This window comes from Ictalurus furcatus, chromosome 6, assembly GCF_023375685.1.
Source record: "Ictalurus furcatus strain D&B chromosome 6, Billie_1.0, whole genome shotgun sequence".
Classification (NCBI taxonomy): domain Eukaryota; kingdom Metazoa; phylum Chordata; class Actinopteri; order Siluriformes; family Ictaluridae; genus Ictalurus; species Ictalurus furcatus.
Window position 1 is genome coordinate 19,014,068 of NC_071260.1, and position 26,479 is coordinate 19,040,546.

The following is a 26,479-nucleotide window of genomic DNA, read 5'->3' on the forward strand; positions in this document are numbered from 1 at the left end:
GGCAGTCAGGTTCTTATTTAATATCTATTAATATTTGATAGTCCATGATGTCATGTATTCTAACAAAATGTCCAGGTCCTCTGGCAGAAAAACAGCTCCAAAACATTAAAGAGCCACCACCATATTTAACCATGGACATGAGGTACTTTTCAATATGGCTACTTCTCTGTGTGTGCCAAAACCACCTCTGGTGTTTATTGCCAAAATTTTGGTTTCTAATCTATTTTGGTTTCATCTGACCATAGAACCCGATACCATTTGAAGTTCTAGTAGTGTCTGGCAAACTGAAGATGCTTGAGTTTGTTTTTGGATGAGAGTAGAGGTTTTTTTCTTGAAACCCTTCCAAACAACTTGTGGTGATGTAAGTGACTTTGGTCTTACCTATTGTTATGAATGACTAAGGGAATTTGCCCTATGTTACCTCATATTTATACCCCTGTGAAACCTAGTCACCCAGGTGTACTAAACCATTTTAAATAACAATGGGAATATACTTCAAATAGATTTCTCATATGACTTAATAGGGGTGCAAATAATTGTTGCACACCTATATTTAACATTCTTTTTTTGATAAAACTGTGTTTGCAATTGTTCGATATTCGAGAGCAGAGTATTTTTGAATTCTTTGAACAAAATATCAAAAGGTTAAACAATAAAGGCAATTTTGCACAGCCTTCTTTGGTCATATTTACCAAGAGTGCCAATATGTGGAGGGCACTGTATCAGACTAAGTAAAGCCATATGTCTCGCGTACTGGTCGATCTGAAATTACATCCGCTTGTCCAATCCCACATCCATATGCGTGTACCAGAACCGAGTGCACATCAGGGGGACTCGTGCGCGTCTCCGTCTTTGCTTTGCGCGCTCACAGACAGTGCCTGAAAAGCCGCTTCACTGAACATCTCCTGCTCTAAAGGACTACACGAACATGTGAGTATTCCTGTGAGTCGTTTCTCTGATGACAGCGGTTTCAAATATGAATAAATTTAGGCTCCGGGTTATCGAGTTGACAGAGCGTAAACAGGAACACCAGAGTGCATTGTAATTATTTAGATAAAGCTTTAGGAGTTGAATTAGGCTACTTCTATTTCTACCACCTGCAGTTTTACACGCAATTTGGTTTTCACTATTTATTTATTTATTTAGAACTGCAGCGTGCTTTTATGTTTAGTGCGCATGGCACACAAAAACGTTTAAAATATATTGATATTATATATGTTGTGATATATTTTGCGATTGATATCATATATGTTATTAAATGATAACAGTTATGAAGTCCTATATGTATCTAATGGCTTAACAGGTGATTGGGAACATTTTGAACTGTACTAGGGGGATCGGAGTGTGTGGTTATTCACTGAGTTGCCAGTTTATAAAATAAACATGAATTATTGTCAGGGAATTTCCTGTGGTTATCCAGACGCACTGATGGCTGGACCTCTGAGTGCATGTTGATAGAGGGATGAAGATGCACCGGGGTATGTTCGTGTATAAAGGACACACTCATAACCATAATACACCAACACATTCCTAAACTTAACTGACTGATGGACATCAACAAGCACCTAACCTGGTATATGTGCTGGTATGTGATGGCTTTAGGTGTGTGTTGGTGTGTGATGGCTATTGGAGTTGGCATGCAGCAGTTAAAGGAGCATATTTGTGTGTGTGTGTTGGTGTGTGTGTGTAGCTGTATGAGTGTGTTGGTGTGTGTGATGGCTATTGGAGTTGGTGTGTGGTGGTTATAAGATCATGGTTGTTGGTGTGGGTGATATAGGAACTTGGTGTGTGTGATGGTTATACACTGTAGGAGCTTGTTGGTGTATGATGGTTATATAGGAGCTTGATGGTGTGTGTGATGGTTATATGGGAGCTTGATGGTGTGTATGATGGTTATATGGGAGCTTGATGGGGGGTGTGATGGTTATATGGGAGCTTGATGGGGGGTGTGATGGTTATATGGGAGCTTGATGGGGGGTGTGATGGTTATACTGTAGGAGCATGTAGACATGAATGGGAAACAACAACAACTTATACAGGAACACAAAATTCTCAGTATATTTGAAAACGAAAATTGTGATCGCCAACCTACTTAAAGAACACCAGTGATATGTCTTTTGATATAGATAAATGCAAAATACTCAAATTCACAGGTTGAACTAGATGACGTCAATGTGGAGCGAAATTAACCGCTAGCCATAACAAATGTTTCATGTCCCACCTCCTTTCCATTTCAGTGAATCTTATTAAAATTTTTCTGATCACCTGATGTTGATGTGTGATGGTTATAGAAGTGTGTGTGTGATGGTTATAGGAGTGTGTTGGTCTATTATAATTACAGGCATTACATGGAATCACACATGGAGCAATGCTTTAGATATAAAATTTATTTTTTTCCAACCATTAGCATTCGCAATTCTGCTAAAACCCAAAACATATCTCTCATAATACACAAAATGAAACAAAATAAAATGCTGCAGACATGAAAAGCTTAATTAGGGGTTGTACATTTCTCATGTGTTTGCACTTGAGTTATAAAAAAATATGAAAACCAAATTAAATATGTTAATCAAGTCAACCTAATTAAACACATCTCCATAATAAATAAGATCCATTCTGCTGGAACAAATCAAAGATTATCACAGTTGGGCAAACTGAACAGGGGTTATTACATCTAAACGATTATTTATCTATAATAATTTGCAATTATATCATTATTAGAATATATGTATCTATAAAGTGACAATTTTTAAATACTTGTTGCTTATATACTTTAATCTTCTATCTTTTATCTGTATGCAAATTGTTTTCCAAGTAAATTTGTGTATTATTAATAACAGCTTATCTCTTCATCAATTCAAATGTTTTTCCTCTGTCATTTCCAGGTATTGCATTGCACTTGCATGCATATAAGTATTGTATGTCAGACAGCAAGTAGCGTGTGTGCTATAGCATAAGACAACTAAGATAACTATTCTAGAACTGTTTTTTAGTTTGATGAGTGGATTTTACTCTTTTTTTTATTTTCTTTTTTTACTATTTTATCCTTCATATCAGGTAATTATTGTGTATGATCTTATGACCATGCTATTTTATATCTGAGGGTTTAGTGAGCAGTATTGTGAGTTAACTATACTATTTGTGTATTTAATAGTAGTATGTATGAGGATAAATAATTAATGTAGATGTAAAAGCAGTAGTTGTGGATCATACTATATGATCCACATAAGTAAAATGACTGCAGATGAGTTCTACATCAGTGCATCATGCAAAAATAAGGTAGCCCATATACTGTACAGTGATAGACAGTGATGTTGAATAACTTAAAGTATTGTTTGTAACCCTAAGAAATGACAAAACATCATAAGGCATGGATAACATGAGTACATGCATATGAGCATTAGTCTAATTGATTGTAATCCTTAAATTAATGAAACACCTTAATGGCAATATCTTAGAATAGTGATGTCATCTTATTGTGACAGGATGATAACAGTGGTAGGTAGAGTGAGTTTTGATATCAACAGGAGGGAAAGACAATACCTCCTACCTGTTTTGTATCACTTTGGGGGGGAAAAAAGGAGTCCATTCCATTTTCATTGTAAGATCATTGTAACATTATTCTTGCAGAATGTGTTTTATGTGGAATGCATATTACTTCAGAAAGAGATACTGACAATGCAAAACTGCAACAATACTGGCATTTGTTATCAGAAGTAATAACATATTCTGGCAAGTAAACTGCTTTAATATCATCAGAAAGCATAAAGATAACTGACTTTAAAAAGTAAATCTGTTTTCCTCTTTAACTGTCTAAATCTGCTGCCTGTTTTTCTCCCACCTCAGACATTAACCTCAGCCATTATTTACACTATAATAGCGCTATTCAATCACACTGAATCCCAAATCCTCCTAAAAGCAGTTAGGCAATTAGAGCACTGGCCATTTTTTTTATTAATGGAATTCACCATCAAGATCGTCATCAGCATGAGAGAGTGAACCGAATGTGTACTATAAACATTGCCTATCCTAATTGACTGACAGATGAGATGTGCACAGTGTGATTAAAACAGCCCTCCTATATGGGTTTCCCTTTCAATGTCTTGTGTAAAACTTATCAGAATATGTCAGAGAATATGACATAGCCAAACAGTATTTCCCGTTGTTTTTTTAGTTAGGCGTGAGTTTCCAGTAATTTATTCTTTATTACACCATTTTCAAAACTCTTAATTTCTGGCCTGAAGGGTAGTGTGAAAAAGACAAGGTGTGCTAGCTGAGCCCTGGAGGGGTCATTTAGGTATGGGAAGGTGAGGGAAGGTGATTTGAGCTGTTTCAGTGCTGGTATTCTGGGGAAGGTGTGTATAGTGCTGGCTCTGTGAAGTGGTTTTGCGTTCATATACTGATCGAGTATCTCTGCCTGCTGTCATTACTAAAGAAAGTAGTGCCCTTCAATCATTCATAGTTCATCACCACTGAGCTGGAATGCGTGTGCTCATGTTAGTGTTTTGCTACCTCCTACCTGTTGTTGTGCGGTAGCCATTGCCGCTGAGATAAACTTGTCTGTTCATTGTACTATTAGACTCTTGATGATGAGGCAGTTCCCTGGTCTAATGTAATGCCGGATATGCTTGAGCACCTCCTGACCTGGGAAAGGGATGAGACAATAGGCTTCATAGAGACCTACCACTGTAAGTATTATTTTTAGAGACTGGTGGTCAAGCCAACCAAGAAAATGGACAAGGGTCATTCCATCATCTCTGAAAAGGATTGTGCTATAGGAGGGGGTGTCCGGGTTCCTGCAGGGAGCTGCAAAGATGACTTGCCTTGGGCATATACTGTCCAGAAGCTGACATATTTCTGCACAGCAGTGATTAAATTGGGACAAAAGCAAGTCAAGAAGAGTTTCTGGGCTCCAGGGTGTGCCCATGGGATTAGTCAACATAGTGAAGGGCCACCTTCAGCCAGTGTCTCCAACATCCAGGTCTAGCTTGATGGCAAGGGGCTCACGGTTGCCTAAGTTGCAGTTTTCTTAAGACAGAGTCAGTTTGTAACTGAGTGTAGTTTAACTGGTTCTCTGGACAATCAAGTCAGTACAATCCTGATTCCCACCTCAGAGGCATGCACATATGGATATAACAGGTTTACATGACATAGGATGGAAAAAGCATGTTTCTGGATGGAAGTGACCTATTCACAAATGAAAATGCTTTCAGTGTGCATTTAAACAGTTTTTCCATAAGTCGTGGAAATGAGTCATTGATGGCAGTACTCAGGGGAGGTGGAGCACTGGATATGCATTGATGTGAATATTGTGCACGGTAGTGTATATACTGCTGTTGTCTTTCTGGTCATAATAGGAATGAGTTAAAAAAGAGCATATTAATGTCTGTTGAAAATGACCTCTTATCCTTAGTCTGCCACTAGGTTTGTTTCAATATAGTTTTTAGGTGTAAACACATCAGCATGAGAGTAAGTCTTTTTTATTTTAATAAGCACTTTAGAGTTTAATTTAACAAATACAGCAATAAGTGCATGAAGAATGCTTAATGAAAATAACGTGTTATTAATTATTTAACATTCATTATTAACCAGTATTTAAAGTGGGATGTTTTACATTATTTAATTATATTTCTCATTCAAACACTACATGCTTAAAGTTCATAGCAAGGTATCATGGTTGTGAATCAGCCAATAAAAAGGTTATTACCTTTTTAGCCCCACCCACACCACCCCCAAATTTAAACACAATATTATGATTCAGTTTCAATTAAAATGAGCTTCACCATAAAGCTATTCCTTAAACCATGCCTTCTCAATGTTATTCATAAATACCTGTAACATGATAAGAATTACTTCTAAATATATATTACTGTGACCTGAAAAGAAGTTGCTTTAACCTCACCAGAAATTAATGGGCAGATCTTGGCATTTTTCTTTGGTGTTAATATAATCCTAATTAAAGCATAAGCTTTTGTGGCTTTTTTCGTTGTTGTAATTGTCTGACTTATTTTAGAACAGTGAGTGACTTAAAGATAGCTTTCAGGGATTTCTCCGCATGAATATTTCCAGTTCATCAACTAAATTTGCAGTTCTTCACAAGAATCAATTTAATATGTCAAAGTGTACTTCACTTACAACAGTATGCCTTTATTATCTCTTGCCCAGAGTTAATATGAAAAGAACATCAGACTGAAGGTTATGTATTCAGCAAAACCTAATTAATTTCTTTTGACTATGAGCTATTTTTATTTGAAGCATATGTGGTGAATGAACTTATTTAAGCTGATCTATTACTGGGAAATTGGCTTGAAATAATAATAATAAAAAAAAGTAATTTTATATTTCACTCAGTAAGTGCCTTTTCCATTCCAAAGATAAACACATCACTATGACAACTATGCCCATAAAACCAGTAAGGTACACAAATGTGTGTTATGGGTTTCTGAGCTTGGTTTTTGCTTTACCCTCTTGTCATTTAGCCCAATCTCTCTTAAAGCAGCACTCACATTAATATTTTGGATGTTCCAGCTCAAGTACGCAATACTATGAATGCTATTCTGAAAAAGTTTCCTTCTGTACACTAAGTTTACAGTTTATTATGTACACCACTTAACACTTAGCTTTTGGCTCGAATGGGCTAAAACAGCTCAAGACCAGGTAAGGTGCTGATGTTGTCAGTGAAGAACAAAGAAATGTGTCCACTGGGCAAAGAAGCATTAAAACTGAACCATTACTGAGTGGGAAAGTGGTGTGGTCAGTACTAATACTATATACTGTCATGCTGTTGAAGACTAAAGAAGGCGCCATATGCTATTAGACAGGTATACATAATAAACTGTCAACTTAGTGTACAGAAGGAAACTTTTTCAGAATAGCATTAATAGTATTGTGTACTTCAGCTGGAACATCCGAAATATGAATGTGAGTGCTGCTTTTAGAGAGATAGAGCTAAATGTCAAGAGGGTAAAGGTGGAAGTGTCAGAAGAAAAACTAATCTCAGAAACCCGTAACACACATTTCTGTACCTCTACTGGTTTTATGGGCATAGTTGTCATAGTGATGGTTTTATCTTTGGAATGGAAAAGGCACTTACTGAATGAAATACTAAATTACTTTTTATTTTTTTATTTTATTAAGCCAATTTCCCAGTAATAGATTAGCTTAAGATCATCTTAAATAAGTTTGTATTTTAAGGTTATATTCTAATGTTGAATTAAATTTAGTTTGTCGCATTGTGGCCTGGTTTTAGCGTAATTCAACATTCTACTCTGACCACTGTGATCCATAAGCTGTTTTGTTCACAGGATTGACAACTGTTTTTTGATTGTTTGTTTTACCACTCATGAAATGGTTGCCAGTCAACCACCCAGGAATACTACCAACTATAATAACACGTTCAAAATCACCAAGCTCATTCCATCATTCAATTTAGTGATGCTAAAAATGCTGGTCTACTAATTTTTGCAAGTATAACATATTTAATCATATTTAATGCTTACCATGAGTGTAAGTACAGTCAATCTGAAAGTGTTTACATAATGATGTACTGTATGACCAGCAAAATCAGTGTGATATATTATGTGGTACATCACAAACATACTATATATTCTTGTTGTTTTTTTTTTTTAAATACAGGATCACTATGACCTCCAGTTCAATATTTGGCCTCAATGACAAAAGTTTTCTGCTTTCTCCCTATTTGATCCCAGGCATGGATCCAAACGGCACAGATGGGGCTAAGTCTGCAGATGGACTTGGTAGAAGTCCTGCAGGCATGATCCTTCTCTCTCTCACTCTGTCTGTGCTGGCTATACTAACCACAGCAATCAACTCCTTAGTCATCACTGCCATCATTGTCACTCGAAAACTTCACCACCCTGCCAACTACCTTATCTGCTCTCTGGCTGTGACGGACCTGCTGGTGGCTATCCTGGTCATGCCCTTCAGCATCGTCTACATTGTGAAGGAGACGTGGGTCATGGGTGAGGTGATGTGCACCATCTGGCTCAGCGTTGACATTACCTGCTGCACATGCTCCATTTTGCACTTGGCGGCTATTGCTGTGGATCGTTATCGCGCCATCACGGATGCTGTGGAATACTCCAGGAAGAGGACATCTCTAAGGGCTGCTGTCACGATTAGTGTCGTCTGGCTCCTGTCCATTCTCATTTCCTTACCGCCGATGCTCTGGGGACACCACAAAAAAGAAGAGCAGGAGAACGAATGCCTCATAAAGCATGAAAACATTGCTTTCACCCTTTACTCCACATTTGGGGCCTTCTACATCCCACTTATACTCATCCTTATCCTTTACTACAAAATATACAAAGCAGCTAAAATTATTTACCACAAAAGAAGGCCCAGCCCCATGAACAAGCTTGAGATAAATGGACACAAGATCCCTATGTGTCCAGACAGAGAACAGCAGAGCCTTGATGCACTCGCCTTACCAGAGAAGTCAATGTCAGAACCCTCTACTGAGGGCGACAGGGGACGTTTCTCTGCAGCAAGCCCAAATTTTCAGCCTCACAGTGAGAGGTCCATTAAAAGACAACGGATTTCAGGGGCACGTGAAAGAAAGGCAGCCATGACCCTTGGCCTTATTCTTGGGGCATTTGTCATCTGTTGGCTGCCATTCTTCATTCAGGAAGTGATTATTAACATATGCAGCAGCTGTATCCCCTCCAATGAAATAACTACACTTCTGACCTGGCTAGGATACCTTAACTCCCTAATCAACCCACTCATTTATACCATCTTCAATGAGGACTTCAAGAAAGCCTTTCATAAATTGATCAAGTGTCGGAATGAGCTCTGATACAGAAAATGGCATATCATTGCTTTCACAGAAAACATTAAATATTGATGTGACATTTTGAAAATTTGAGAGAACACGAAGACTTCTGTAATGCAGGTGAATATGTAAAACTGATTTTGTTTACATACTTCTAGTTCATCTGTAAACATGTATACACTGCTCATCAAAAGAGACCTTGCTTTTTTGACCTTAAATGATCCCAAACAAACTAAAACTGTGCAGGAGAAATTTGTAGAGGCATTGCTGTTTGGAAGTCACTCAACCTTCACCCAAGATGTTTTGGGATGAGTCAGTTTGAAAGGCAGTTTGCGAGACAGCGGTGTCCACTGTGATGGCCTGCAGGCTGGTACAAACTCTCTAACTAACACCTGCATAAACTTTGTCCATAATTTATATGAAGGAAGTGTGACATTTGTACTGCTGAGAGATTTGTAAATTAACATATACATGAATTGTCTTTTATTTATCCATGCACATACATGGATAAATAAATGGCCACTTTTATATGGCCAAATGTTTGTTGATACCTGACCATCACATCCATATGTGCACCTTCCCCAAACTGTTGCCACAAAATTGGAAGTACAGAATGTCTTTGTATGCTGTAGCATTACAATTTCCCTTCACTCGAACTAAGAGGCCCAAACCTGTTCCAGCAGGATAATGCCCCTGTGCACAAAGCGAGGTTCATGAAGAATGGTCTGCCAAGGCTGAAGTGGAAGAACTCAGGTGGCCTTCACAGAGCCCTGACCTCAACCCTTCTGAAGACCTTTGGGATGAATTGGAACGCAGACTGCACCCCAGTCCTACTTGCCCAGCAACAGTACCTGACCTCACTAATGCTCTTGTGACTGAATGGGCAAATCCCCACAGCCACACTCAAATATAGTGGAAAGTCTTCCCAGAATAGTGACAGTTATTAATATAGCAAAGGAGGATTAATATGGAATGGGCTGTTCAAAAAGCACATATGAGTGTTATGGTCAGGTGCCTACAAACATTTGGCCATGTAGTGTATTTATGTGATATTTTCTTCACACACACACACACACACACACACACACACACACACAAATTGACACACACAAAAGGTAGTTGTCCCCAAAAACTGAAATATTTTACCAGCTGAGTTATTTCATAGATGTTACAAACAACATACATGTAAGGTGGTGTGTGAAAAGAAGTCACCTTACAGGATTACAATAATCATAAAAGTTAAATAACAAATATGCCTGTATTTTCCAGTATCATTCTTAATGTTATTTAAAGTGAATGTTATGTAAAGGATATTTAATGTCATTTACAGCATTATATTTAAAGACATTAAAGGATGTCGAGAAAATAAACATGCCATATACATGATACATTTGTTATTATACATGCTGCAGTATATAGAGCTCATTCATAATCAACATGCTACCATTCATGCAATACAGAATTCTATTGGTCATATAATAATTCATAATTTTTTATTTTTATAAATATGTCTTGAATATGAATGGAAACCTGTGTAAGTAATTATTGCTGATAAGTAATGACAGTTCATTTATTAGAAAAACATTCAGTGCATTTTCAATTTCATGCACATTGTCTCAGTGCACATTATCGTGCACGTTGTCTCAGTGCAGTGGAACATGAGGTGGAAAAAAAATATACAGATTTCTCTCAAAGTGCTCAGTGAAATATGCACAACAGAAGCATTTCCAGTGTTCCTTCCAAAAAACATATTTTTCTTGTGAAACATAATGCATATCGTTAAAAGTAAACAAATATACCAATTGAGTGACACCATGTAAAGATGCATGAAAGTACAAGTTCAACAGTGACTCCAGCTGCATATGCCAGGAAGCGCAACCAATTTATGGTCTCCCCACAATTATCCACATGATTCAATTCACAAGCTTCAGATAACAACGGGGAACATTTGGAAAAAAAACCTTTAATTTATTTACACCTCTCAGAAACCAGAGGATACAAATGCTTTATTATTAAAGCTTGCGTTATCATAATTTATTCATCAGTGCATAATATTGCTCAAGGATGATATAACCCAGGTTCATGCAACAGAATGAATACAATATTAGCTAGGCAGCTTTGCATTGATTTAATTCCTGATAAGTAAAATAATGAATCCATTCCTTTTTTTATGAAATCGTTATGCTGCTGTTACATTTTCCTTCATATATTGCATATATAGGTCTTTCATTTAATAAAATATAGAACAGAAATTCCTGAACTAAGTATGAGGTGAACTTGGAATATAGGTGTCATATACTCAGGTGAAAAGGTACTGGATGGAATAGAGTTCATACATTACTAAGAATATGATTAAAAAATTCCAGCCTTTACCATTACAACATGCAGTCAATTTCACAATACACTCAACTCCCATCAGTATTTTTAAAATGGCAAAAAGTTGCACAGAGAAATCAATTAATAGGATGTTATATAAGCTTTAATATTGATATTCTAAATGGAAAACAAGTTATGGACTTATCTAAAGTTTATGCTCACTGTGAGCCATGTGAATAAAATAATGGTACAATGGCATGCATTTTTATGCTTTTAGGTCCAGTTGCTGATATAGCCCATGCTAAACGGTCCCAGTAGGGCATAATGCCTTAGTGCTGATAGCTACTACAAATATTCATTTGTTTTCATAGCAATAGTGGATCATACAAGCTAAATTAACAAAATGGTAAAGAAAAATTAAATAATATCATAATTACTATACAGTGTAAATTGGTTTAAGAGAAATAAAGCTGGTTAACACAAAGTAAAGAATCATTAAGGAAGTCTAAAATCCAGTATAATTCATTGGATAACTGCTGGTAGGAAAACTTGCCCTTGGGAGTGTAAAGGAATTATTGTTAGGAATCTAGATGCATAGTTACTCCTTAAAAGCAAGGCCAGCTTTTCTATGGTTTAATTTTTTTTATCCTAGAGTTGATAGAGAAGCTGGATACAGCCAGAGTAAAAATATCTGTGCTCTCATGCATTTGCTAAAGAAAATATAAGCCTATCAGAGTGAGGCAGGTCATCTCAAAGCCCTAAACTCTTAATAATAGAGTTTTAATCAGTGTGTGCTGTTAGTGGACCAGTCATAATGCATGTAGCTTACTTTAACATTCCCTGTAGATAGGAGAGTTTTCAGACTTTTCTTCTTCTGAGACGCCCTCATGTGGTTTAAAACCCACTTCAGCAACTGTATAGGAGAACACAACTTACACAATGAGAGCTTGTACATGCTGTGTGTATCTTGAAATGTTTAGTAATGTTGAGGCTCAAAGAGAAGAACATTCAGTCTCAAACTGGCTCAAGCTTTGGAATCAGGCTACCTTTTCATCAGTGTCTCCAAAATCTGCCTTGTACCATTTGAAGATCTGGCTAAGCTTCACCTCTCTTTTCATAGAATCCACAATGCAGCCATCATCAGCCTCCAGAAATGCCTCAGCAGCAGTCTGCAGCTGACTGCCAATGTCCTGGTGAGAAACATTCAGACTCAAATAATAATAATAATAATTTTTTTTTTAATGAACAACAAGCTAACTAACTCAGACATAAGCATGCAGTTCACCTTTGGGGTGTAGGTCCTAATGGGCGGGCAGCCTTTCACACCACAGTTCAGTGCAAAATGTATTAGAGGCTCTGCTTCAGGAAGTGCAACCTAATGAGGTATCACAAAACACAGGATTGAGCTAAATGAAACCCACTGACTTTAAAATGGCACAGCTACTAATACAGCGTACTATATGAAGTGCATTTATTGTGTTACATTATACATTCATCAAATTTACTCCTTCTATTTGAATAACTCAACTTTGAAAATAAAAAAAAACATTACATTAAATTAACAGCATTATATTAAATTAAAAGCATAACAAATTTGCATCAACTGCATCAGCTAATTACTATATATTCCTCTGATAGTAAAAAATTAATAATAATAATAATTATCATCAAGTAAACTGTGTACATTTGATGGTGTTGCTAATAGAATAGATAATGCTGTGCCCTGAGAAACCTAATAGTTAAAAAGACATTAGTCAGGAAAAACTAGTTATTAATTATCCTATTGAGGACAACAGTACAATGGCATAAGGCTGAGGATGACCGTTGTTGCTTCTTAGATGCAGGGAATTATTCATTGACTGATTAACTTAGACAACAAAAAAAGGTCCTCCTGAATGCTGCGATTATAAGCACTAGAGACTGCCCCTACTAACAAATTTACACAAGCGTTAAAAGCAGTGTGAGGCAGATACAAGTCACCTGTAGTCGAGGGTCATTCTTTGAGAAGGGCTTCAGAAGTTGTGCTATTCCTTTCCTGTTTCCCCGCAGCACACCATTCTCAATATCCTGCAGTGTGAACACCTCTCCTCCAATCAGGTAGCTCACATAGTTAAAGAACTGCACAATGATATTATTGTTTTTCATTTATAATCTGTTATTTCAAGGCCAAACAAAATAGGACATTTCAAATGAGCTTCCAAGACTAAAACAAATCATCTTCTTACCCGGTACCTCTGCCACATGTTTTTGGGGAAGCCGAGGCGCAGGTAGCCATGGATAACCAGGGCATTGTAGACATTGATGAAGAAAGCCAGCCTCTCCTCCTGACTCAAAGAGAGTAGCTGCACACGCTGCAGGTACACAGCCAGCTCACAATATCGTTCATAGCATGTGCTTTTAGACATGGACTTATAGTCCACTGACTGCAGAAAAGAAAAACAAAGAAAATTACCCGACATAACATATAGTTGATTAATTCTACACCAAACTCACTCCATTTCAGCAGTTAAAGTAATGCTAAGTAAATAAAGTATTGTTACCCGTTTACATTAAACTTGTTGAAATACTGCATGTTAGAACAGGGTAGTTAGTACCTTGCCATCAGCAGAGAGGTGATCAGAGTACAGTTTCATGATCAGATTCCTCAGGGCCTCAGATAATTCAGAAGCTGTAATTGCTGAAATAATGTCAATAAATATTCTTTATTCTTCATTTACTAAAACTGAAGGGAAATAACGCATGAGCATGTACAGAACAGTAAAGCCCCAAGCTTTAAAGGGAGTCTAGATGCGTGCAGATAATAAACACATGCAGGTCTAGAGGCGAATATGCACTTAAATGGAGTGGGTTTGGTGTGTCAATACAGAAAAAAGGGATTTTAATGAGAAATATGACATTTATCTACACAAGCTCTAACGACAAAAAACGTCAAATAGTATCACAGTAGAGAATTAATGTATTTGTAGATACACCAGTGACCACAAGCCTCTACCTCCAACAAGAAACACAACAGTCTGCAAGTTCTATGTACAATTTATTAGGGCCATATGCTACCATTTCTACAGAGTAGACTTACAGAATAGTGCATTATACCTTGAATCTGATTGCTTTTGCCAATCAAGGGAGTAAAATACAATAATTAGAGCCTGATCACTATGATCTGATCGATCACACCAGCTTTTATTCTGCACTCTGCAAGGGACAACAAATAAAAAGGTTCCCTAAAGGGTATGTGGTTTGTAGAAAACTATGATATAGGGTTTCCTATAAACAAAAGTTTTTTTATGTAAAACCACTTTAAAAGACTGGAACCATTAACCATATAAAGGACCCTCGGGGACCCCCAATTAAAGAAAAAATTTTGACGAACTTGCTATAGCTCTATCTAGATGGCTAAAACAGACAATTTTCTGTATCCAAGAGGGCTCTAGATAATACCCATTTAATAAGCTTAACTTAAAGAAGCCTTGGGGAACCCTTTTTACTAAGAATAGCCTACAAACTGACATTATAGGAAAGAATATACAGTATGGTGAGCCATAATTCTGTTATTTATTATACTGTCTACTCATTTTTCATCTTCCCTGTCTCTTGCAGAGCCAGCTCTGGTAACCTCCCTTTCTCGCTGCACAGCCAATTCATCAGCTCTGTGCTTGTAAATCTGTTTCGGTACACCATCAACCCACTCCTGCGTCTGTCAATCAATCCATGTCTTAAAATTCATCCACACTGTGTCCAGAAGATTCCCTCTCACAGTCTGTAAACAGAGCCTGAGATAACTGATGATGTGAATTTGTAGTCAAGCAACTAGCTAACATCAGAGAAGACTACAGAGAGTGTTCTGAGGGTAGATATAAGTTGTAACTGCACATGCAGCTGGGAGACATTACAGAGAGACAAAAAAACAGGTTGTCATGAACACTGCATTTCCTCATTCAGGTTTAATGTTAAGGAAGCAAACACACAGGCGTGTCTAGAACCTCGTAGGTAACAGTCCACATGCAGTTTGTGCACACTAACCTCCTCTATCCCTCTCCTCAGACTCAGGGCTGTTTCCTGCAGGTAATGGTAGGGCATCTGGGGACACTGGCTTCTCCTTCACCATACGTACCAGAGGCTCAAGTTCCTCAGGGGCCTAGAGAATAGACAGTGTTAAAGCTATGCCATTTTAAAAAGGTTACAACAGTATACACTTAGCTTTAATTAGAAATTAAATTTCAGCCAGTGAAAATAGCCAAAAATGATAGTTGGTTTTAGGCTGAAAAAATAAAAGCAATTTTTAGTGTATCTCAACTGATAAGAACGAGAGAGATCTTTTAAATGATTACTCTGAAATACTTCTCAAAGAACTTGCCAAAAATAGAAAGTAAATTATGTCTGTAAAGGGTGGGTTTGTTTATGCCTGCTTACTTTGTTAAAGGCAGCATATGTTGATGCAAAAGCCACACAACATATACACTATATATATATATATAGTGTGTGTGTGTGTATATATAAAATAAATATAAAATATGAAAATATATATGAAAATATAAAATACACTTACCATTCACTTTATTAGGAACACCTGTACAACGCACATTCAATGAAGTTATCTAATCCGCCAATCGTGGCAGAATCGCAAAGCAAAGCACGAAATCATGTAGATATAGGTCAAGAGCTTCAGATAATGTTCAAATAAAAGATCAGAATGAAGAAAAAATTTGATCCCTGTGACTTTGATTGTGGCATGGTTGTTGGTGCCAGATGCGCTGGTCTGAGTATTTCAGAAACTGCTGATCTCCTGCTGATCTCACACACAACAGTCTCTAGAGACAAAAAAAATTGAGTGAGTGACAGTTCTGTGGGTGGAAATGCCTTGATGATGAGAGAGGGCAGAGGAAAATGGCCAGATTGGTTCGAGCTGCCAGGAAGGATATAGTAACTCATACAACCGTGGTGAGCAGACAAGCATCTCAGCATGCACAAAACTTCAAACCTTGCAGTGGATGGGCTACAACAGCAGAAGACCACATCAGGTTCCACTCCTGTCAGCCAAGAACAGGTATCTGAGGCTATCATGGGCACAGGCTCAACCAAACTGGTGAAATCTGGTCTTTTTCCAGTCTTTGGGTGAGTCTGTGATCATGATAGCCTCAGATTCTACAGGGTGCCCCCCATGTCTCCATACATGGGGGAAATTAACACTTACTTGACTGGAAGTGTTACTGACCAACTTACTGAGAAGTGGATGCTCATTAACATCTAATGATGAAGGCTCTACCGACATGGTGCTGGCATATAGTCCCCTATGTGTAGACACTTTTGGGACACCTTGTAGTTCTTGGTTGAAGGGAGTGGAACCTGATGTGGTCTTCTGTTGTTATAGCTCATCCACCTCAAGATTTGATGTGCTGTGCATTCTGAGACGGTTTTCTGCTCAACACGGTTGTAAAGAGTGCTGATTTGAGTTACTATAGATTTCCTGTTAGCTCGGACCAGTCTGTCCATTCTTTTCTGATTTCTCTCATCACCAAGATGTTTCAGCTTGCAGGCACTCTGCTCGCAGGATGTTTTTTTTTTTGTTTTTCACACCATTCGGTGTAAACTCTAGAGACTGTTGTGTGTGAAAATCCCAGCAAATCAGCAGTTTCTGAAATACTCAAACCAGCCCATCCAGCACCAACAACCATGCCATGGTTAAAGTCACAGAGATCTCACTTTTTCCCCCATTCTGATGTTTGATGTGACCTGTATCTGCATGATTTTATGCATTGTGCTGCTGCCACATGATTGGCTGATTAGATAACTACATAACTGTGTGGGTGTACAGGTGTTTCTAATAAAGTTACTGGTGACAGTATATGAGTGTTAGAAAGGCAACAAATTAAAATAATGCTTTTTAATTTTCACAAGCATTAAAAGCTAAAGATTCACTACAAGTTATACAACAGTGTATTATTATTATTATTATTATTATTATATCCAATACTTTTTTTTTCTTTAGTTAGGGCTAGTGTTACACTGTTGCTCACCCACCAATTTTTTAAGAATCTCATTTCCTCCTATGTGGACGTTGTTAAAGAATATCTGCGGCAGAGTGCTGCTACCAGTCATCTTATCCAGCCAAGCCCTTAGAGCAGCATCATGACTCACGTCCACTTCACACACTGGTAGATTCAGTGCCTGTAAAGCAGCCTTGGCCTGTAAACACTGTGGGCATCCTGGCACCGAGTACACAGTAACCCTTCCTGCTATATGGTTCTCAAACACCGCCATCAATACAACTGTGGAGAGAACATCCATAATACAATTATTTGTACTGTATGTCTACTTTGTCTGTTTTCTTGTTGAAACCCTGTATGCTGCCCTCTTGGTCAGGGCCGTCTTGAAAAAGAGATTTTAAATCTGAACAAGACTTTTTCCTGGTTAAATAGAAGCAATTAAAAAAATAATAACATTTTGAAACATCTTGATGGTTGGATATAGAATATATTTGTTAGGATCAGACCAGATATTGATTCTATTTATTACTAATGAAATAAATTATGCAGATTCAGTCTTCAGGTTCAACATGATATACTTGGAAGATGAAACGATTTATTTGCTCCATAAAGCAGCTAATTAACCAGTCTGGTAACCCTGTAACTACTTTAAAATAAAGAATAAAATATGACAGGATATGGTGTTATAGGAAATAACAGAACATCCCAAAGTGTTTGATTCCTTTTATACCACACTATGACGATTAAAATTTTAATTAATTAATGAGTGATGTTTTATACTTTTTATTTGTTTATGTTATGTATAATATTGTGAAATGTCTGTGAAACAAGTTTTATCACTTCTAACAGCCATAAACAGTTGTTCCCTCACCACACCAACCTCGTTTTATTTTCTCTAGATGTTATTAAGATGAAAAAACTCAACCTTTCAAGTTTCCAAGAAACCACAAAGCTGAAAGTCCTCTGCCCTGAAGACTTTCCTGTGACAGAAGCTTACATTTACAGCTCTCACCGTTATAAAGTATGGACACCGGAGACTCCTTCCAAAATTCTCTGAGTCTCCTCAAAAAAAAAAAAAAAAGAACAACAACAAAAAAAAAGGCACCATATCAACTATCACACACATTTTAACCCTTTTCGGTACCTGGTGTACTGTACAAGTGCATGTAAATGAGCTGTTACTATAGAACAATAGCATATTACAACATAATACATAATATAATACATAATATAATCCTTACAGTCTAAACTACTGTCTGACCTGCTGGTATAGAAATATACTCATTGTAAAAAATATTTATCACAGAATAACATATTTTATTTATTTTATTTTTTTTTACAGTTTACACATAGGCTTTGAGAGTTGGTTTATGATTGGCTGGTGTGTCTCAAACAAGTTAATGCATAAACATTTTGCATGACTGTCCAAATCAGGAGTGCTAATTTCAGGTCTCTCTTAGACACCAAACTAAGCCCAATCAGATATGTTATAGGAGGCAGCATGTTGTCACCATCCTGGTTCTTATTCTAACTTCTAGGGTACTGCATAATGCCCCCCTGATCACGTGATAAGAGCAGACTGGTCCTTCCTTCCTTCCTACCTTCATCCATCCATCCATTTTCAGTCCGGATCAGGGTCACAACTAGTGTCAGCTCAGTACCTACCTGTCAAACTAGCAGATGCTGTGAATGCAATTTCCCCATTACACCGGAAGTCAGTGACAGATGGCTCTCCAGCTGAAACACAATGCTTAAGCCAGCAGGTAACAGTACCTGTGCTGCTGCTGTCCTGACACTATACTACAATAACAGTTTTGCTAATCGCGTTTCTCATCTTAAATATAACACTGTAATACTGCGCTATTGCTACGGGATGATGTGCAGCACTGTTATACTTATTTAATATCCTGCTGAGGTCCCTTTACTAGTGACGACAACAGTGGGCTCATTACATATCAATTCCTTTCTGATGCTCCCTTGTTCACTTTCCCTTTGCACTGCCGCTTAGGGGTTATCTGTGGTGCACTCAGTGCAGCGAAATTCGACAAACGACAAACAATATTTTGTACATTTTGATGAGTACAAGCGTTATTGTTTTGATTAACCATGCAAAGGGAAGGGGGAACGGGGTTATTTAGGGTATGAATATGAAAATTGAATTAGACCCAGGACATGGTTGGTCTAATGTTAAAAGACGTTGTAGATGCGTTCAAGTAACGCAGTGATTGTGTGGATACTGTAATGATTTGTAGGCCACAAAAAACCTGCGTACCTCGTTAAAAAACTGATGCTCTCCAATGCACCCGCCGGCTGCTCGTCGCGCACTTTTCATAATAAGAGTCCTTCCATTCTCTACCTCACCAACTGTCGGCGCTAAAGGTTTGTCATGGATATGCGAATGTCCTTTCTTCAGCACTTTTGCAACTGTTGTAGACATCGCTTTTATTGAAGTGTGTGAATTCTGTCATCGCTTTACAACATGGCTAAGCGTGTAGCTGTAGTGCTAGCAGGCTGTGGCGTTTTCGACGGCAGTGAAATCCACGAAGCCTCTGCAGTGCTGGTGCATTTAAGCCGAAACGGAGCAAGTGTGAGTTCCTCTTGGTTCAAGTGCACACACACACATACAAAACCAGAGACAGATTGCTCCAAATGCTACTAGATAGAATAAAGCAGGAAAGATAGAAGGCAAATAAATAAATAAATAAAAATAACAATAACGCATTATACATATAAAGCGGGTAGATTAATGACAAACATGCAAAAGGTAGAATATTATGCAGTTTTTTTCCTATTTCACATGTAGAACTTTGAGAAAAAGTTAACAGCAACATTTCCAAGTTTACTCCGTCTATAATAATTGCGTTGCGAAACACAAAGAAGCGAACTGTTTCATCTGGCGCATTTTGTGACCTGTATTGATCATATATTTACGGAAGCTCTAACCGGCCATGCATTATAAAAAATTGTCCTGTTAAGTTTTCTCGTGATTTCGACATGACATAAAAAAAGTTGTTTTCTTGTGATCTCGACTTAATTTTTCTGTGTACTGGACATCCATCATCCCGAAATCAATGGGGTTTTTTTTAATCGGGTTTGGTTAAATGCCTGAAATAAGGTCTGTGGTTAACAAAAGCTCGAGATATGTTCACGTTTTATACTACGAAATAAAGTACGTCAGTAATACCCCACTCAGGATTTTTTTTTTTAAAAAAAAAGCGTTTACGTGTCTTGGAAAAAGACAGTTGCCAAAAAGTGGCTAAATGGTACTACAGAGGTTGTCGGGAACATTAAACGTCATCACGCCGAACAGGAAATTCATCTACTACAGCCTCGTTGTGTTTATACTTGCGCTTTGGCAACTCAAACTTCCCAACTTGTAGATCTACCAGTTTATAGTATTTTCCAATTGTATTGGTTAAAAAAAACCAAAAAACCTATTCAAAGAGTTGTCGGAAGCTTAGTGGTGGAAACGTTGAAGTCATGCGACTGTGGTATAGTTCGTTTATAGCCTAACATTAGCTTTTTACTTCTGGAAATTATATTTAGGCTTCAGAATTCATACAAATTTTGTTCATTTGTGAAGATTCTCAATGAATGAAACATGGATGAATCCATAAACTTTTGTTGGTCACAGTTTTCCTGCAATAATCCTAAAGCCAATGGAAAATCCTATTGACTTTTTGTCGAGGGAACCAGTGTGATGCTAACTTCCGGGTTGGCCTACAAAAATACGTCATCCCTGCAGGATTGACGACTTCCTAATTAGTGTCCGACACTTGAGAAGGGGACACACACCCCTCTCTCTTAATGCAGAGATAAAGTCCATATCTACAGCGGACAGTTATTACATTTATGATGGCGAAGATGCCAACGTGCATGTAACACCAGTCCCATTCACAAGGCACGAGATTTTCTCTGGATAAAATTATGTAGTAAGAAAACAACTTTTTGTTATGTCGGGATCACGAGAAAACAACAGAAAAAAATAAAAAAGCATGGCCGCTTAGGTCGTCCATACATATTTCATCAGGAGATATTTATAAAAGAAGTTAGATGAAGCCGCTAGAGGGCGCCGTGACTCAATGTCTGGAATAACATTTGAAGAGTTCTCCTCATATCCTCTTTTGCTTTTCTCACACTGAAAGCTCAGTTTAAGCTAACCATCAATAATACGTGTTTACATCAAGCATTATGTTCTTAATCTCTCTTTAAAACGGATATATAACCGGAAGGTTATATATTAGTATTAGTATGTTGAAGCACAGATTACATCTGTCTAGTGCAATGGTACTCAAAGTGGCTCTGTGGAGCACAGCCAAGTGGTATTTTGGTGTATAAACAGTATACTTAAGTTTTATTTAAATTGAACTCTTGTACGTACACTTACATGTACAAGGAAAAAAATACTTAGATTATTTTTGACCTTCAAAGTACTAGTTATATATCATGTAGTTGTCTCCTTCCCTCATGCATCCAATGACTGTATGCTATATATCAGTTGAAACTATATGCTCAGTTTAGCATCTAATCAACAGAGTTGGGTGTAACAAGTTATTTTGTAATCTAATAAAAATTTTCTGTAATGTAACACATTACATTTAAAATTTATGTAATTTGAATACAGTTACTGATGTCAATAAAATTACGTTACTTGCATTACAAATTTATTGTTAAGAAAACAATATTACGTAAAATGCATTTTAAAAATAAATCACGTTTTGCCCTGAAGATTTTTTTTGAACACTGAATAATTCTCCACCTGGAGCGGTTTTTCACTACGTAACTGAACGTCAGTAAAAGAAGATGGCAGTGATGTTATTTTATATCTTCAGTGAATAGGTGCCAACCCATCACAGGGCGCAATCGCACATATTCACACAATTTATAGATTCCAATCAGCCTATAATGCATGTCTTTGAACTTGCAATGCAGGGCAGATGCGGGATTCAAATGCGAACCCTGGAGGTGCGAGGCAAACGTGTTAACCACTAATTCACAATGCCCCCGTAATTTATTATACAGATGCAAAAAGTTTGAGAATAATGAGTCTTTATTTATCACATATACATATGCACAGTGAAATTCTTTTCTTCACATCCCTGGTTTAGTGTACCATCTCTGACATATGTCGCTTCATCATGTTTAGTCTTTTTCTGTATGTCATTTTGTGTATGTACATTTAAAAAAAAAACAGCAGAATTAATTATTTTTCAACATATTATGCAAACGTAATAATTATTGTTGTCACTATTTTAGGTTAAAATATTCGCACCCAGCATCGATCAGATGCATGTTGTAGATCACGTGAAAGGTGTCCCCACTGAGGAGAAGCGCAATGTGCTTGTGGAAAGTGCTAGACTTGCCCGAGGTGACATTCAAGATCTGTCTGAACTCAGCGTAAAGGATTTTGATGCCATTATTTTCCCAGGTTAGAGGGCTGACCTCTCATTTCTTTTTTGAAGTTTTCTTTATACATTCATTGACATGTTTTACCTTCCATTTATTAGCCTCAGGGTCATTATCTCAAAAGGTTGCATTTTGACCTGTAAGTTGTATTTCTGGAATGCAAAATTCTCAACTTCTTTTTATACTTTTTATTTGAAAGAAGACATGGAAAAACAAACAAACATCTGGCCCAATTCATGCACCTACATCCTATAGAATGTAGGTGCACTATTACTTATTACTATCAACACTATTACTGCCATTCACACAATTACAGTATGAATAATTAAATTCAATATCTACTTAATTATGTATACTTTTACACAAGTAACATTTCCAATAATACTATTTTTAATGACTTTCATTTCCAATAAAGTTTATCATTGATAACAGAAATGAAAATTGCTTGCTAGAAATCTATTTTATACATTTAAATATACTCTTAGCTTATTTAAAAAAAAAACTTACTTTATTACAGGAGATGCATTGTAATTTATATAACAGACATTTTAACTCTAGAGGATTTTTTTTTTTAATGGAAATTGAGTTTATTATAAGTTTTCCTCAGAACAGGCACTGATCTGGGATAATGACCCCTCTACTCTGTAAAATCTCTTCCGTTTCATGTGTATCTCATCCAAATGTGGCATGATAAAGACGTCTAAATTGAATTCCACTGCAGTAAAAGCACAGTTTGTGCCCATAAGCAAGAGCCTTAACTCTCAAAAGCTTAGTTCTTTGCTTATTTTGTATCCTATCATATTTTCATCTTCTATTTATTTTCAGTAAATACTTTACCCTGGTTAGGGTCATCTAGATCTTATACCTGGAACACTGGAGAGGAATCTTCACACAAAGAGTAACCTAAGCTTAGAATCAAACTGGGGAACCTGAAGCTGTGGCAATGCAATTTGCTGCACCACTTTAAAATACTTTTAAGTTTAATTTATTTAGTTGACACTTGCTTATAAAAGCAACTTCCTGTGAAGAAGAATATAATCCAGACACGAAGGGTTGAGGATTTGCTCAAGGGCCCAACAGTGTCTGTCTGGCTGCTGCTGGATGTGTACTTCTAATCTTCTGATTACTAACTCAAAAACTCAATATGAAATATTTATTTCTGAAGAATTATAATTCCAGGCTTACCATGAAATGTAATATATAGTTTATTGTTGAATATTTTGTTTGGCAGGTGGCTTTGGAGTTGCAAAGAATCTGTGCAGCTGGGCAGTACAAGGCAAAGACTGCTGTGTGAATGAGCAGGTTAAAGCAGTACTGCAGGCTTTCCATGCTGAGAAGAAACCCATTGGCTTGTGCTGTATCTCTCCAGTACTGGCAGCTAAGGTCTTCCCTGGCTGTGAAGTCACAGTTGGGAATGACAGAGATGAAAGGTACTGAATTCTGAATTTTCTAGAGGTGTAAAAACTGGCTCTCGGCATGAATATAGCCATAGGAGCTGGCATGCTGTTTAAAAGGAAAGAAAAAACAATGTAGAGGTGTAAGAACTTGGACCACCTTATCACAATTCACAACAGATTTCACACAATTTTCACACACAAAAGTGAAGACAGCTTCAGACTAAGGGTTGCACAACTACTTTTACTAGTTGAACAATAATTCATAAAAGTAATTGTCTGGTAGTTTTTTCTGTTTGCCATTTTTAAAAAAAACTGTTTCAGATCATCACTATTTTTAGGAAACAAAGAATGTGTCTTTAGTTAACATCCATACACAGGCTACAAATTAAATTTCACAAAATATTTCACACTTCCTGGGTTGGGGGTTTGAATCCCGCCTCTGCCCTCTACAGTATGTCCAGTGTGTGCATGTTCTCCCCGTGCTTCTGGGGTTTCCTTCAGGCACTCTGGTTTCCTCTCCCAGGCCAAAGACATGCATTGTAGGATGATTGACGTTTCCAAATTGTCTGTAGTGTGTGAATGTGTGTGCGATTGTACCCTGTGGTGGGTTGCCACCCTGTCCAGGGTGTCCTCTGCCTTGTGCCATGAGTTCCCAGGGACAGGCTCCAGGTTCCCCCACAACCCTGTGTAGGATAAACGGTACAGAAAAAGGATGGATGGATAATAATCATATTTATTCATTTAATTTTGACTAAAAGGCACTTACTTGCCTGGCACTGAGTCATATAACCTTCTGTGTTGTTTTTCCCCCATACTTGTGGAAGAGGATAAACAATAAAATTAACACAAACAATAAAGCTATATAAATGTAAGGCTGCCATTAAGCAGGGTCATATGTTCTAAGGCCATTTTTTCCTGATATTCTTGCAAACCGTGAATGAAAGGAATGATTGTGCATGTAATATGTGCTGCTGCTTCATCACATCACCATCAAAACAGAGAAGACATTACTAACAAGAAATTTAGCCAGCAGAACTGACTGCTATAATCAGTGATTATTTACAGTGATGTTCGACTGAACAGAGATCAGTTTAGTGAAGCGGTGACGAGGCTACGGTTTGTCAAATGCCACAAATGACATTTAATCAAAGTTATATTCAGTGTTTTGGAGTTTAAGCTTTAGTAGATTAGGTTATAAATATAGTATTAGGTTGGGCATCTTTCAGTAGAATTGTAAAGAAATCTTTAAATGTGTCTCTATTTTCACTTTTTAGGGAACTTAAAATGTTATGTGTTGAGGTGAAAAAGAGAAACATTTCAGTTCAGGAAACTTGTATCTTTCAGAACTTTATAAAATAGACTATATAAAGTACACATTTATATTTATATTTATGCCATTTGGCAGATGGCCTTATATTTTAATTTATTTGGCTGGAGTTCATTTTCATTTGGCTTTCTCTGGTAGTTTTCATAATTTTTTTAAATTTGTTAAAGGTGTTAAAACCTCAGCAACCCTGCCTTCAGGATTTGGCAGGATTGTATCTCACACACCCTTCCACTTTATGCAAAGTGATATCAAAGTGTTAATTATCCCTTAAAGCAAAAAATAATAAAAAATTAAAATGCCTGTACCTTCTTACTCTCTGCCCCATTGTTTTTTCCACTGCCCCAACTAGTCAACAGCTCCCCACAAAGGTGCCTAGTGAATGTAGTAGTTAACTGGTCAACTAGTTTATCCAGCCCCTACTTCAGACATGTAATATCTGAAGTTGAAGATTTTTCATAGTCAAATGTTTCCCAAGTAAGCATGGCAAATACCATCCTAACCGAAAATAGCAAGAAAATATCTAAATGGGATGTTGTAATTTTTATAATAGGGTTATTATATGTACAGTATTTAATAGGGCTGTTATATTTTTAGGTTTTTATTGTGTTTTTCTGTGTGTGTGTCTACTATCTGACTTGTAGACAGTGGCATACTGTAGACACTCCTTTCTTTACATCATCTTGCATTTTAATTCAAGCCAGTACATTATGAAATCCTCACATTTTCTAGTAATTTAGTTCTCTGTGCAGTTAATTATTTTATTTTACTAATAGTCTGATATTTCTCTACTGATTCCGTCATTCATTATCTGAAGAAAGGAGACAAAAACATCATGCAGATAATGAGCAAGCTCTGTGATTCATTTGATTTTTCAGATCTCCTGATGTACCAGGGACTGCAGAAGCCATCAGCCAGCTGGGCTGTAAACACATCTGCAAGAATGTCAATGAAGCCCATGTGGATGAAAAAAATAAGATTGTTACCACCTGTGCCTTTATGTGCAAAGCACCTCTCCATGAGATATTTGATGGCATTGGTGTGATGATTCAAGATGTTCTCAAACTTGCCTGAATGCACACTAGCACCACAATCCAGCAAGTGTAAACACCTTTTTTAGAGCTACAAAGCATATCAAAGGATGACCTTTGCCTTACTACTGTAATGCACATGTTAATTGCGAAGTAATAAACAGCATGAGACTGAATTGAAATACTCCATAGCAGTCATTCGTTTATGTCATTTTCAGTGAGTCAGT

At 37.2% G+C, this 26,479-nt stretch overlaps 3 protein-coding genes across 5 annotated transcripts; 2 read left to right on the top strand and 1 right to left on the bottom strand.

Annotated features, from left to right (window-relative positions):
• Positions 1-819: 819 nt before the first annotated feature.
• htr1fa (5-hydroxytryptamine (serotonin) receptor 1Fa) lies at positions 820-12,266 on the top strand. 3 transcript variants are annotated; one of them, XM_053626920.1, is made up of 2 exons: positions 820-930; positions 7,710-9,846. In XM_053626920.1, exon 2 carries the CDS (start codon positions 7,712-7,714, stop codon positions 8,816-8,818), a length of 1,107 nt encoding a protein of 368 aa, XP_053482895.1. In that variant the 5' UTR covers positions 820-930; positions 7,710-7,711; the 3' UTR covers positions 8,819-9,846. The 3 variants fall into 3 exon arrangements, 2 of the variants coding, with proteins under 2 accessions (XP_053482895.1, XP_053482896.1); XM_053626921.1 differs by lacking the exon at positions 820-930 and adding an exon at positions 2,942-3,057; XR_008386133.1 differs by lacking the exon at positions 820-930 and adding an exon at positions 12,231-12,266 and having other exon boundaries at positions 7,440-8,914.
• On the bottom strand, positions 9,847-19,055 carry zgc:152951 (uncharacterized protein LOC569013 homolog). The gene is made up of 9 exons (XM_053626922.1): positions 18,760-19,055; positions 17,129-17,376; positions 15,131-15,245; positions 13,705-13,787; positions 13,336-13,533; positions 13,091-13,228; positions 12,396-12,485; positions 12,157-12,300; positions 9,847-12,023 (listed from the first exon to the last, which is right to left on the bottom strand). The coding sequence occupies exons 2-9, from the start codon at positions 17,366-17,368 to the stop codon at positions 11,895-11,897; spliced, it is 1,137 nt and encodes a 378-aa protein (XP_053482897.1). The 5' UTR covers positions 17,369-17,376; positions 18,760-19,055; the 3' UTR covers positions 9,847-11,894.
• Positions 19,056-19,433: 378 nt separating this feature from the next.
• On the top strand, positions 19,434-26,434 carry zgc:162944 (uncharacterized protein LOC569993 homolog). The gene is made up of 4 exons (XM_053626924.1): positions 19,434-19,681; positions 22,351-22,522; positions 23,732-23,930; positions 26,100-26,434. The coding sequence occupies exons 1-4, from the start codon at positions 19,574-19,576 to the stop codon at positions 26,293-26,295; spliced, it is 675 nt and encodes a 224-aa protein (XP_053482899.1). The 5' UTR covers positions 19,434-19,573; the 3' UTR covers positions 26,296-26,434.
• Positions 26,435-26,479: the final 45 nt, after the last annotated feature.

Coding starts and splice junctions, on each gene's coding strand:
- zgc:152951 (XM_053626922.1), bottom strand. CDS start 17,368: ATGGCGGTGTTTGAGAACCATATAGCAGGAAGGGTTACTGTGTACTCG. Junction 15,246..17,128: donor ATGAGATTCTTAAAAAATTG/GTGGGTGAGCAA, acceptor TCTATTCTCTAG/GCCCCTGAGGAACTTGAGCC. Junction 13,229..13,335: donor ACATGTGGCAGAGGTACCGG/GTAAGAAGATGA, acceptor ATCATTGTGCAG/TTCTTTAACTATGTGAGCTA.
- zgc:162944 (XM_053626924.1), top strand. CDS start 19,574: ATGGCTAAGCGTGTAGCTGTAGTGCTAGCAGGCTGTGGCGTTTTCGAC. Junction 19,682..22,350: donor TAAGCCGAAACGGAGCAAGT/GTGAGTTCCTCT, acceptor TCACTATTTTAG/GTTAAAATATTCGCACCCAG. Junction 22,523..23,731: donor TGATGCCATTATTTTCCCAG/GTTAGAGGGCTG, acceptor TTTGTTTGGCAG/GTGGCTTTGGAGTTGCAAAG.
- htr1fa (XM_053626920.1), top strand. CDS start 7,712: ATGGATCCAAACGGCACAGATGGGGCTAAGTCTGCAGATGGACTTGGT.